The 12124-nt window shown below is 40.4% G+C and overlaps 2 protein-coding genes across 5 annotated transcripts; one reads left to right on the top strand and one right to left on the bottom strand.

Annotated features, from left to right (window-relative positions):
* Positions 1-229: 229 nt before the first annotated feature.
* LOC129581795 (autophagy-related protein 9A-like) lies at positions 230-5598 on the bottom strand. Of its 3 annotated transcripts, none has more exons than XM_055473038.1 (5): positions 5358-5598; positions 4243-4626; positions 3167-3641; positions 2114-2868; positions 230-1537 (listed from the first exon to the last, which is right to left on the bottom strand). In XM_055473038.1, exons 2-5 carry the CDS (start codon positions 4346-4348, stop codon positions 519-521), a joined length of 2355 nt encoding a protein of 784 aa, XP_055329013.1. In that variant the 5' UTR covers positions 4349-4626; positions 5358-5598; the 3' UTR covers positions 230-518. The 3 variants fall into 3 exon arrangements, with proteins under 3 accessions (XP_055329013.1, XP_055329014.1, XP_055329015.1); XM_055473039.1 differs by lacking the exon at positions 5358-5598 and adding an exon at positions 4916-5025; XM_055473040.1 differs by lacking the exon at positions 5358-5598 and adding an exon at positions 4810-4913.
* Positions 5599-6075: 477 nt separating this feature from the next.
* LOC129581796 (uncharacterized) lies at positions 6076-11724 on the top strand. 2 transcript variants are annotated; one of them, XM_055473042.1, is made up of 6 exons: positions 6076-6164; positions 9413-9797; positions 9917-10043; positions 10187-10312; positions 10881-10988; positions 11371-11724. In XM_055473042.1, exons 1-6 carry the CDS (start codon positions 6147-6149, stop codon positions 11423-11425), a joined length of 819 nt encoding a protein of 272 aa, XP_055329017.1. In that variant the 5' UTR covers positions 6076-6146; the 3' UTR covers positions 11426-11724. The 2 variants fall into 2 exon arrangements, with proteins under 2 accessions (XP_055329017.1, XP_055329016.1); XM_055473041.1 differs by lacking the exon at positions 6076-6164 and having other exon boundaries at positions 9229-9797.
* Positions 11725-12124: the final 400 nt, after the last annotated feature.

Below are 12124 nucleotides of genomic sequence, written 5' to 3'. Positions count from 1 at the left end.
AGCTGAATGTAATTATTTGCCGTGAATTCGTAATTCGTGAATTTGTAATTGTTTTCCACGGTAATACGCCCAGTAGCATTCGAAAACTCACTAGTAAATTTATTCTGCCATATGCAGTAATACGAAAAGCAGTGCGTTAAAAGTCGGAGAATTGATTATCAAGTTCACGCCGTTATAACCGTAAGGCGATGATGCTGTACGAAATTACAGCTTGCAACTTTTTAAAATCTCCAAACGAATTCGTATATTGTTCATTTGTTTGTACACGTACACCCAGAGTTATTAAACGGACTTCCAACCACAACTAAAAGGTAAACCATTAAAAACCCACCAAAGTAGTATCCTGACCAACAAAATGCGGATTCCGTCCTGTCCAAACAAAAATTAAAAGCACACGAAAATGTCATAAAACGGAAGGTAGTACAACAACCACCAAAAGCCAGAATCGATAAGTAACCCAAATTTAGTAAGACTAGAAAAGTCCAACACTCCAAACAGGGAGGAACAGCTGTAGATCACTATTTCTTCAAGTTCAGCAACGGCATTCCCTCCTCTTCCTCATCATACATTCTCACACTACTGCGTGCGGAACTGGACCCAGCCGGTCGCGTGGACGCATCTTCGGGCTCTTCCTCTTCACCAATCCGTCCATACTGCCCCAATCGGGATTTCACCCGATTCCGATGGATTTCATGAAGGAAGAGCGCACTAAAACTCATATCCGCCGTGGTCAACTCCAACGGGGACAATGCCGCACTGCCCATTCCGCTGACAGCGGGTGGCGTGGCGACGCCGGCGCTGCCCATCACGCTGTTCAGTAGACCGGCATTCCCGGAACCCGACAATGATCCTTCCTGGCTGTTCACGCCACCTCGAGAAATTTCCGGTCCGCCGCGCAGCACCGATGCCGCAACGATGCCCTGCACACGCGGTCCCAAGGCGCTGAGCGATGCCAACACCGAGTTATTCTCCACGTTCGTATTGGGCTGGGCCAACTCCTGCACACCCTTCTCCACCTGCTCCCGCAGCTTCTGCATGAACCACATCGCTTCCATCGTGGGTTTCCATTCCGGATTGGTCAGTTTGAAATGGATGAGCGACAATTCCGTTTTACCATAATCCGCTTTAAACTCCTCACCGTCTACAATACGATCTTCGTGCATGGTGTCATCCGGCTCCCAGGCGGGGTCACCGTGCTTGCGAATGTCCATCTCCGCAAAGGAACACACATCGCCCACACCGACCAACTCCACGGTGAAGTTGCGAAAGAAATCCACAATAGTCAGACAACGGTTGCGCAGAGCGAAAAATAAGATAAAGGGTGTGATAATGGGACTGAGAAGTTCCTCGCAGATGTGAACGAAACGGTATTGGAACAGTTGGGAAAAGTCGTGGCGGACGTCGGTGGTGTGAGCACGACCTTTCCAGGTTTCTGGCGCGTAGTGAGTTTCACTGACGATTTCAGACAGGAGAACGTCCGGATTGAAGACAGCATTCTCATCGGGAATACACGCTCGGCATATAGTAACCGTCACACCTGCACACGATATAAAACTCAGAACACGGTTGCATAACTCGGACTATGCACTGAACAGCTGTGCATAATACTGCATGCATTCCCAAGAGTGTCCTGTCGAGTCTTACGCGAATTTACTACGCGTGTTTACGACAGGATACAAGGTTTAATGGACTTTACACGACCAAACTGTAACTTCAAGATAACAAACACTAACAGTCCCTGCAACCAACGATGTCCGACACAACCAGTAAACAACAAACCGATTATCACAAGAAGTTTATCATCTGCCTTTGATCAGATCAGTCGTCTACATCAAGGAATTATGGATCGCGAAAGCGGTAGTAAGAAAAATCATTGCTTCTGAATCATTATAAATTCTTTCTAATTCTGCTTCTGATTAAATAAATAAACCACAACAGTTATGCCACTTCGAAAATGAACTAATATTGATCAATACAAACATAACTGTCAATCGTGGTCAATCAACTTATGCGAGCTAGCATCCAGCATATTTCAACCGTAAAACCCTAAACTCTAAAAAATTATCACCCTCGAGGAAAGAAGCAAAGCTGAAGTTCACTAACGCTAACGTACCTAAAACTGTGATGATGGTCAGCACATGTGATACTTTGAGAAAATCCTCGTCAATGACAGCACAAATCACCAAAACCGCCAACAGCGATCCAAATATAAACGTCATGTTTTTGGCCAGAATCACCAAGGCCGGTGAGGTAAAAATATTCATGTACTGTGTGGCGGGTTTGTATGCCCGACGCAATCGTGCATCCAGCTCGTGATCGACCTCGTTGAAATGTCTCAGAAAGTATCGTCCATAATACGACCATCGTCGAGCCCCCAATGCTCCGGGATCCCGTTTGACGATGTCCGCATAATCGAAGAAGGCATACAATATACGCCAAAACAGAACAAATGGACTGCAGACAAAATTAAACAACGCTATGTATTCAATCCGTTTTCGGAGTTTCTCCGCTACGTCTAATCGCCGTCCGTAGAGTTTGTATTCTTCGCGCAGCTGCCAGTTCTGCTCCAGCGGAGCACCCAGACCATATGGGCAGAAGAGAATGTAGTCCAAGTTCTTCAAGTAGATCTTCGTGAAAATCGTCACATCTCCAAGAAAAGGAACACGAAAGCTAACGGGAATCACATTCTTGTTAATCATAGCCACCAGATAGTTTTCCACTCGCAAAATTCGGTGGTACACATCTAATTCCGTTAATTCCGGTTTATGGATGCACATATGATGGATCTTTTGCGCATGAAGTAAGCGCTGCAAAACCTCGTGCCAAGTGAGATTGGCGAGATCAGTATCCTCGATTTTCAAGGCATTTCTAAAAAATGCAAGAACGGTTAGCAGTTGCCTAACTCACAAACCCAACTTGCGATGTCATGCGCCAATTTTACCTGACACCGCGACAACAACGTAAAAGCGCTGACTGCGGTCAGTGCGGTGTATCTTTCTTTTCTTTAAATTTTATTTTTACTAAACTTCAGATTACAGAGCGCCACTGTAAACATTTTAAGAAATTGTGGAAAAAAATACTTCGAACGCGAAATATGTTGACAAATCATTTTCTGAATGTCAATCACGAAGCGCGCTACAAAACCATATCATCGGAATATACGAACCTGTAGAATCGCCTGGTTTCGGCATAGCTGAACACATGGCTAAGCACTTTAACAAATCGGGCGAACCAGAAGATTGCCGCAACAATTATGAGAACAATAATCCCCGTACTAAAATTTTTTAGGCACTGCTCCGTGGATAGCACTGCATCGGCGAATTTCACTTTACATCCGCCAACCACACCACTTTCCGATACTGTACAATTGTGAATTAGCTGTTTGGAGCTGTTAAACCAGGAACTCGGCAGACGGTCGGCAAAGAGCACTTCAAATTCTACACACTCCAAGAGAAAGGTAGAGAATATCACAACATAGGCCAGCTGAATCAGCTCCAGACTCTCCTGTAGCAACATACAGAAATAGCCATTGCGCTGATGATAGCGATAAACGCGGCTAAAAAATCGGTCCAAATCGGCAATATGATGAAATCTGGAAGATCTGTGATTCTCGGCAGGCACTGAGAAAGCTATACCACCTCCTGCAATAAGAATATTAAAATTCAACCGAGCGTATAACACATACCTACATGATATTATAACGATGATACAGAAAACCTAATACAAGCAAAAAATTAGCCGAAAGCTTGCACAATCGAAATCGAAACACTAAAAATCAACTACTTTGTTGAGCAGTACAAAATAACGCAGTTGCGGTAAGAGGACTTAATACTGTAATCAAAATTTAAACAGTAAAAAAATCAAACTTTTTCGCCCTCGGGGTAAAAAGCCAAAGCGCGCACTTACGACTGCTGTAGAATTGTTTTGCAACTGCAGCTTAGCACTGCTTTAAAAAGGTAAAAAAAAAGAAAGCGTACAAACCAGAAAAAAACAAAATCAACAAGAAATTTATTTTCAAAGAGACTAATAAAAATGAATTAATAAGACTCTTCGTATCTTAATAAACCAAACCTTTGTGTATGTGTACAGTGTCATAAGACACAACCGACGCTAAATAACATTTACTCGAGCTAATTCTTTGGTTTTGAATGGTTAATATTTCTGATCAGCACGCAATAACTGTAATTCAAAATTACTCCAATTTTTCAGTTGAACCGCAGATTTTCCACATAAATGACTCACCTGCAGCATCAGGCTGTAAGAGTGAGCCCGACGACGGCCCCGATGGATAATCGAACACTGGTGGTTTCGGGTCCATACTTTGGTAAGTGTTTGGCGCTTTATCCATGGTCGCGTTCACTGGATATTACATAAAAACACGGGCGTCCCAATCCTGTGAGATCCGTTTTGGTCAGGAATACATCAGCTGGGTGCAGAACAGGCTAGTACATGTTCACAAGCTCATCATAAAGAGCATGGCCCACTCCAGTTACACCAAAAATGAGCAATCAGCGGTCATGTTAATGTTCACTGTTGTCATGACTCTTCTCCAGGATGTGTACCATCCTGCGATACGGATTCATGTGACATCATTCAGTTTCATGTCAATGGACGATCCTAAAATTCCTAAATGCACAAAGAACGATCTACATAAATGGAAAAACGAGCATCGTCAACCATATCAATTTGCGTCGACTGACTACACAAAAATCACACATAGGAATAATTTTATCAGTTGTCAACAATAAGCACCATTCATGCCTTCAACTGTATAGTAATTTATAATTCAGTAGTAATTTGTTATTTCACCTCTACCACTAGATAGTTGTGCATCGTCCGAAAATTCACAATAATGGAAACAAATAGAACAAACATAAAACTAATATTTATGCCAAATTCTCAAATTCAACATTACCGTCATTACGTAAGACGATACAGTACGGAATGGATTCGCGAGGCACAGCGTTAAAATGGCATCGTCAAAGTAATAGGACTGTGCGAAACGAATTACTTTTTGACAGCCTAGATAAGTGCACTGTGCCACACTTATAACGGTTAAAGACGATTTTTCGAGTGAAATTACGTAATTGCGAAAAATATCTATCCGAAACCAGTTTCCGTCTTCCTCCTTTACCACAGTACGGGGATAACGGTGTGCAACAGTGAGTACTTACGAAAATTCTTGTCTACTGATTCGCTTTTTCAGTATTGTACACATACTACATGAGTGCAGAAAAATATGGTCTTATTTATTGAAGTAAGCTGTACAAATCATTAAAAATCTTTCAAAAAAGACTTACCATTAGTTACGAAAGTAAGTACAAAAATGCAGAAAAATCTGTTTAACAGAAATGTACCTGTCAGGTGAAACAGTTCTGCCGTCGCAGTTTCACATCTCGGAAGGCTAATGGTGCTGTCTGCTAAAACGATTATAAAACTTTTCGAAGCCTCTAAAATTTTGTAGTTCTATCAAAAGTTAAATTTAATACGGAGTACAACGAAGAAGGTACCACATAAACGTAGTATAAAACACATAAGACTTAGTATAACTAGATACAAACAGACAAACTGTCCAAAACAAATACGACAAGTGAGCACGTGATGTAAACGGTTAGGGCGAAAATCAAGCATCACGAGCAGTATACTTAAATACAGTACTTACACCGTAGGTTGGAAAGCCGTTCACTACAAAATACAAGTACTGTACCTAAAACCAAAATGGCGCCATTTTTGTGAATCGTTTGCACGGGACGGGAAAGGGTACAAAGCATTGGAGCTTTAGTAGGAAGTCCATAAAGTTATAAAACTGCAACTGACTAGAAAGTTTCTGTGCGCTTCCGCCAAAATAAGAATTATGAGAATGAGGTTTTCGTATCAAAATGTTGCTTCAGTTTTTAAATTAAACGGCTCGCACTTGTATATAGGTGTAATTTTCCACTGACCTTGCTTTGCTCGGGAGCATAACTGCTTTGTAGTAATGGTATAAATTAAAACATAAAACTGTTGTATTTATTGTATACTGCTTAAAGTAGTCTGCTTTGTAGCAGCAGTACGATACCTGTTGACTGTAGTCAATAGTGACTCGGTTGTGTTATCCTGGGCATTCTACTGATTCTACCGTATCAAAAATCACTGGATCGAAGCAAATGCTGCATAGTGCACAGGTATCTCGCTGTGTTTGGAGAACTGTCATATGCATCGTTTCGATTGCAGGATAAAAGAGGTCGACAGTCATGATCTTTAATAAAGCAAAATAAAACGTATTGGGCGTAATATGTACAAGGGTGTTGACATCCACGGGGACATGGGCACTGGGCAACGAATTAATCATAACAGGCTGTGGAAAGTAAAATTAATATGAACTGACCAAAAAAAGGCGCAGATACATACAGTAAACTACGCAAACTTGATAGTGATTATTAGTAATGACTACGTACCGTAATTAATTCAGTAAGAGCAAACATACCGCATCACCCAATTTACTTCAAATGTTTTCGCGAAATTAACAAACGCCGTCTTCGCGCCGTCCCTGGCCGTACGTAATCTGAACTTTTTGTTTTTCCTTTTTGCCTACGAGTAGATCGAGCAATGTATGTACCGTGAGACCTCCATCAGTCTAACATCGCTGACCTTTTCGTCTCGCACGGACAAAGCACTCTGTAGTGCAGTTCAATCGGTTGTACTGACTCTGTGGATCTCGGAAAAAAAGACATCTGAAACTGGATCGTAAAAGCTAATTCGAAATAATCTAATTTCGGATTACAGTTTGTTGCAGGCACATTACACACACAAATTATAGTGCTTATTTTCACTGACATGAAACCCAGTCCGCCAACTTCATAATTCATACTACCATGCATAAAACGCCGAAGCATGCGCGCTACGGCCAATTAAGTGGCAGCTGTACTGCATGTACACTGTACAGTACCAGAATCTTACAATTGTTAGCTCCGGTCCAAGGAACACCCAGCTTGCTGGTATCCTTTCGAATTCCGCAACAACCAGCAAATAGCATTCCGTAGCGGTAACCATGCTTTTGGGAAGCATGCATATGGTTTTGATTATCCTGCATGCAGCCGCTTTACCAGGTACATATATAGACATAATATTTTTGCAACAATATATTTAGCGTTGGAAGCGGCTGAATGAGCATCCTCTTGCAGTTGACCTTTTTGAAGATGATGATCCAACAACTTCCGTTTTGCTACGATATAGATAGAACGTAATAATTAAGACAACAACACATCAAAACCAAATTTACGAACAGTTCCCAAATTTGTGAACTAACATCTTTGAAACATTTGAAATTTGTGAACTAACGTGATTTCGTTTAAACGAAAAGTAAATAAAAACAAGGCTACAAACGGTGACCGCAAGCTTATTGCAAAGTTAACTGATTATATTATGTGAGGCGCGCTAAAGGGTCATTAAGGGTGTAAAAAGTAAAGCCATAAAATTATTCTCCGTTTGGTTTTTGGGTTTCCCTCTTCCGGTTGATTTCCGGGAGTTCCAGCGGCATTAGATACTTGTGGGGTGCACGTGGTATCCACGTTAAGAGCCACTGGCTCTGACTGCGCTTTCTGTGCAACGTTCGGTTTTCCGGAATACTACGTATCCTACGGATTTATATCTAAAGAAGCTGGAGGGACCCCAATGATCTTGTAATTGTTACCCCCACATGATCTTTTCTGATAACAGCAATGGCTTGCGGCAAGAGCCAACGCTTTCCATTAATCTAAAGCATTTACTCTAATATTTCATGTATACACAGCAATATCACATTTAAGCCTCATAATTATACGGAATAACTGATCGGTAAAAGACAAAAAGTATTTTACAATCGTTTGTCAAGCGACTTCCTTATATCGTTAGATACTACCGCAAACAGTTCACAATAAAATGACTAACCGCATTTGTAACTCATGTAAATTAGTCGTAGAAAATGGTTTTATTTGTAAAATATCTTCGATTCGACTATCATTTCAGTTTTATCTCACAATTGTTTTGAAACACTAAACCAGGTTAAGTACCAATGCTTCTGTATAAAGTGCTAGACACTGCTAGTAGTAAGCAGAGTATAACAAATATTCAAAGTAAAAAACGTCAGATCCCTTAAGATTTTGTCGTGTGACAGTACGAATTTCGACAGATTCGCTGTTTTTACCCCAGCAGAAAAATGGTTCCTGCGAAAGCCTTCCGGCTTTTGGCTTTTTTCCCTATCATCTGTTAATTCACTGTGTATGATTATGACTTTTTCACTGGTTGTCTTCACACGTCGGACATTCTATCGTAAAAATCGAGAGTGTACGGGGAGAACGAATCGATTACAGTAGTTATTTTTCTCATACAAAAAATTAACCCGAATTTTGCTGGCACGTTGCAGAAGTGTGTCTAACATTAATATTGCGGGAAAATTACTTATGGTTACGCCTTACGCATGATGATGGGCCACCACCAGAATCTGATAATCATATGGATCTATCGCTGCCGCAGTTCATTTGGCCAACAAAGATTGCGCCCGCATGCGTGCTGCACCTTGCAACGACGATGCAGGTTTCTTGTATGGAAATGGTCACCGTCAAATGGCGCGCGCGCGGGTGCAATTATGGTTGAATATGGATTGAATACTGATATAAATATTCAAATTAAAAAATTAACGTCACTGAACGAACACGAATTGAGACTAAAAGGTCAACCGCAACTACCGTACACCGTTCGTGTACAATTACATATTCTACGTACTTTAAACACTTTAAACTTTAGATCGCTAGTTTGCAATAGCTCACTTTGGTAATAAAAAAGCAGAACCCTCGTATACGCTTATTTCTCTTTTTGCTATATGTGAATAAATTACCGCAGTAAAGTTGGAAATATATTCCTTGTCGTTTGTCTGAGTGTTTTATTTGCACCACATACAGCTACAATAATACCGTATATATAGTAGTGTACATCATAATATTATAGTTAGCTCCCAAAGCACGGCTAGACATCACCGCCCGTTCATCTTTATGTTTATAACAAAACGTATAATAAATAACTACGTGTAGGCTCAGAGATTATCCGTTGTCTACGCGAAAAAATAATCCGGGTTAATCTGATTCGTATTGTCTGTCGCAGCTCTCGTGTAAGGTGATAGATTGCACACTCAGCGCGAAAGCGATATGAACTTTTTAAAGCCATCATAATAATTCAGTGCCAAAACACAGCAGGACACCATAATGCACCAATTACACCTAAAGACATCGTTTAATGTTTTTCATATGTGAATTTGTAACAACTCAGCAGGCGGTTAGATTTGTCGACAATCGAGTAACATTGAGTAAGAAGTCACTAAGAACATACTTATCAAATGACTATCATTTTTTCACCCATGAATATACACATAACCATGACAATATCGCTGGCCACGCAGCTGCTCCTGGAAGCCTTCGCCGCCTTCGCCACCACCTCGGAACCGAGTAGCCGCAGCAGTTACGAACGGGCCGTGGCGGCACCGGAGATACTGGAATTTCACTTCTATCCCAATCCCGTGGTCATAGGTCACTATGTCAATGTGACGTGCGCTGTGCGGCCACCGCAATCGCAGGTGTTGATATTGCGACTGTTGACCAACAACTACGATCATCGTCTGGATTATCAGCACTGGATCCACAACGAAACGGTGTCAATATACAGTGCTGATATTGCCGGTGTAACGTGGAATTCCATACCGGGAAACATCAGCAGTTCCTATATATGCGAAGCCCGAAATAATTTAGGATTGGTTCGCAGCCGCAGTGTTAATCTTATCGCACGAAGTAAGCTTTATACGAATACTAGTATGATTTTTTATGTAATCATAGCGATGCCCATAGTAAATGGAATTAGAAAAGTACTGTAACTGTTGTCATATAATGTCAACTGTTGGGATTTTTAGATCCCGTTTATACCACGGTTTTCATTGATCTGAAGACTGAAGCCGGAAGAACAGTTTCCAATGCAATCGTACGCCCGGCTATGTGTAAAGCGACGACAACAGAAAGCGACGTTTTCGAATACAAATGGTAATCACTGCATGACAAACACTGTTAACAAAAATCACGATTAACAATGTATACGGGACATTAGTTTTGGAACAAGAAACCCAAATAAAAAATAGCGCTAGCAAATACCTAGGTAAATGAATTTAATCATTGTAACTGCACAGGACATTTCTCTCTTCTAATTCGTCATCCGAATGGATCCTTCTTCCAGTATCTTCGGCTTCCATCAATGTGTCTGCGGAAGAATCTGGGGTTTACAAATGCGCCGTACGGTCAGATGCTGGATGGAGGTCAGTTTGATGCTGAAAAAGCGTTACCTTTTTATTATAATTATTTTCTAAATTAAATTTTGCATTTACTGTACATGCATACCAAATCAGTAGATCGATACTGAATTAAACAGCAATAATGAAGATAAAGTAGAAAGGGTGCGGCAGTAGAAGTACGAGTATTTTATTAATAGTGCCCAGGCAGTCTGGCTAATTAATAAGATATGATTTCTTGTCTATAATTAGTGCTACAATCTAATTAGCAAGATTGGCGTGATTTAATATTCGTAATTCCACGGGATAGTTTGGCAAGCGGTAACATTATTTCAGACGAATGCAAAATTGCAGATACGAGTGCAATACGCCGTATCTTTCTGCGTTTCTTATGAATTAATTCATAGGATCAAAATCATTTTATGCGGACACCTTAATTGCTACCGGTAGGTGCTACCGGAAATATGTACTGATACGAAATTGTTGTTGAAATATCGGTACTTCCAGCGCTACGGAGATAACACGTACAAGTATATCGACAATATTTTGGTGTGCAATGGGTATGTGGTAACTTGTTTTCGTACTCGCATTTCAGCGAATGGTCGCCTTCCGTGCTGGTAACCACTGCAATAGGAATTAGCGGGCTATCCGGAGGAACCTCGAAAATATTTTTGGACCCGTATATGACTGTTCCCATAAGCATGTAAGAAAACGTATTTGGTAAGAAATCTGCTAATCTGATAAGCAAACATACATCAAATTTTCCTTATAGCGTAATATTAGTGAACAAATTACTGTTGTTATTTGCGTCGTTTGCGGGCGTGTAATTGTTATATTACGTATATCTGCAGTGATTAATGTTTTGGTGTTTATTGCACTATATAATACTCTGAAGCAGTTTGATTTACTTTTGCAGTATAAATTTAAGTGGTAAATAATCTTTGCAGTATAAATTCAACTGGTAAATAATTAATATGAATTACATAGGTATTAAACGACAGTATATGTAATCTTAATAATTTTTTTGGAAAATTTGTGCTATAGATAGCGATATTATCCAAGCGTTCACCTAAGACGCGTTACAGATTTGGCCAAGTTTTTCTGATGCGGATAATTCAAAAATGGAGGAATTCGCTGTGATATTGCCTCGACATCTTCCCACAATTCACGTGCATGAAGGCTTAAATAACAGCATCACAGAAAATGAGCCCGATCGTATTCTGCTAATCGCTATCCATGTTATATCAGCATGAAGCAACTACAGTCAGGATATTCAAGCAAGCAATAGTTTTCCCGAAAGCTATAATTTTCAAAATGTATAATTATAGAGAATTGTTCGCCGTGTGAGTGCACAGCACTGCACGCACACTAACGATAAGTACAGTGCGTTTAAATTACGGAGAGCTATGTATTATAATTATGAATGTGTATCGGCTATCGAATTCTTCATAAAGGTCATTCTTCGGCGGCAAATGTCGATGGAAGTATAAACACATATAAATTTCAATATTGCTGGAAATTGTTAAAAACAGTCATCAACCAGGTCATAGAAAGTATCTATTAAATGTCTGGGAAATTTGTAACACGTCTACATTTACCATTGTTTCAACAAATGCAGCAACAACCATGGAATTAATTAAATACTGTACGTTCCTAACAACAGCACCGTAAGGCTTATACCATTCGTAAATCTTCCTGTGAAATTAAACCAAGCAAACTTGAGACCAAGGGCATGTTTTCGGAACTTAATTTGCAGAGCAGAACAATTTGAAAAAGAATTCAGAGTGCAATTTATAGGCACTGAAAATATGTACTGTACAAGTTCACATGACTGATACC

Source organism: Paramacrobiotus metropolitanus, unplaced genomic scaffold, assembly GCF_019649055.1.
Source record: "Paramacrobiotus metropolitanus isolate TYO unplaced genomic scaffold, Prichtersi_v1.0 Parri_scaffold0000006, whole genome shotgun sequence".
NCBI lineage: Eukaryota > Metazoa > Tardigrada > Eutardigrada > Parachela > Macrobiotidae > Paramacrobiotus > Paramacrobiotus metropolitanus.
This window is presented reverse-complemented; position numbering and strand designations above follow the sequence as displayed.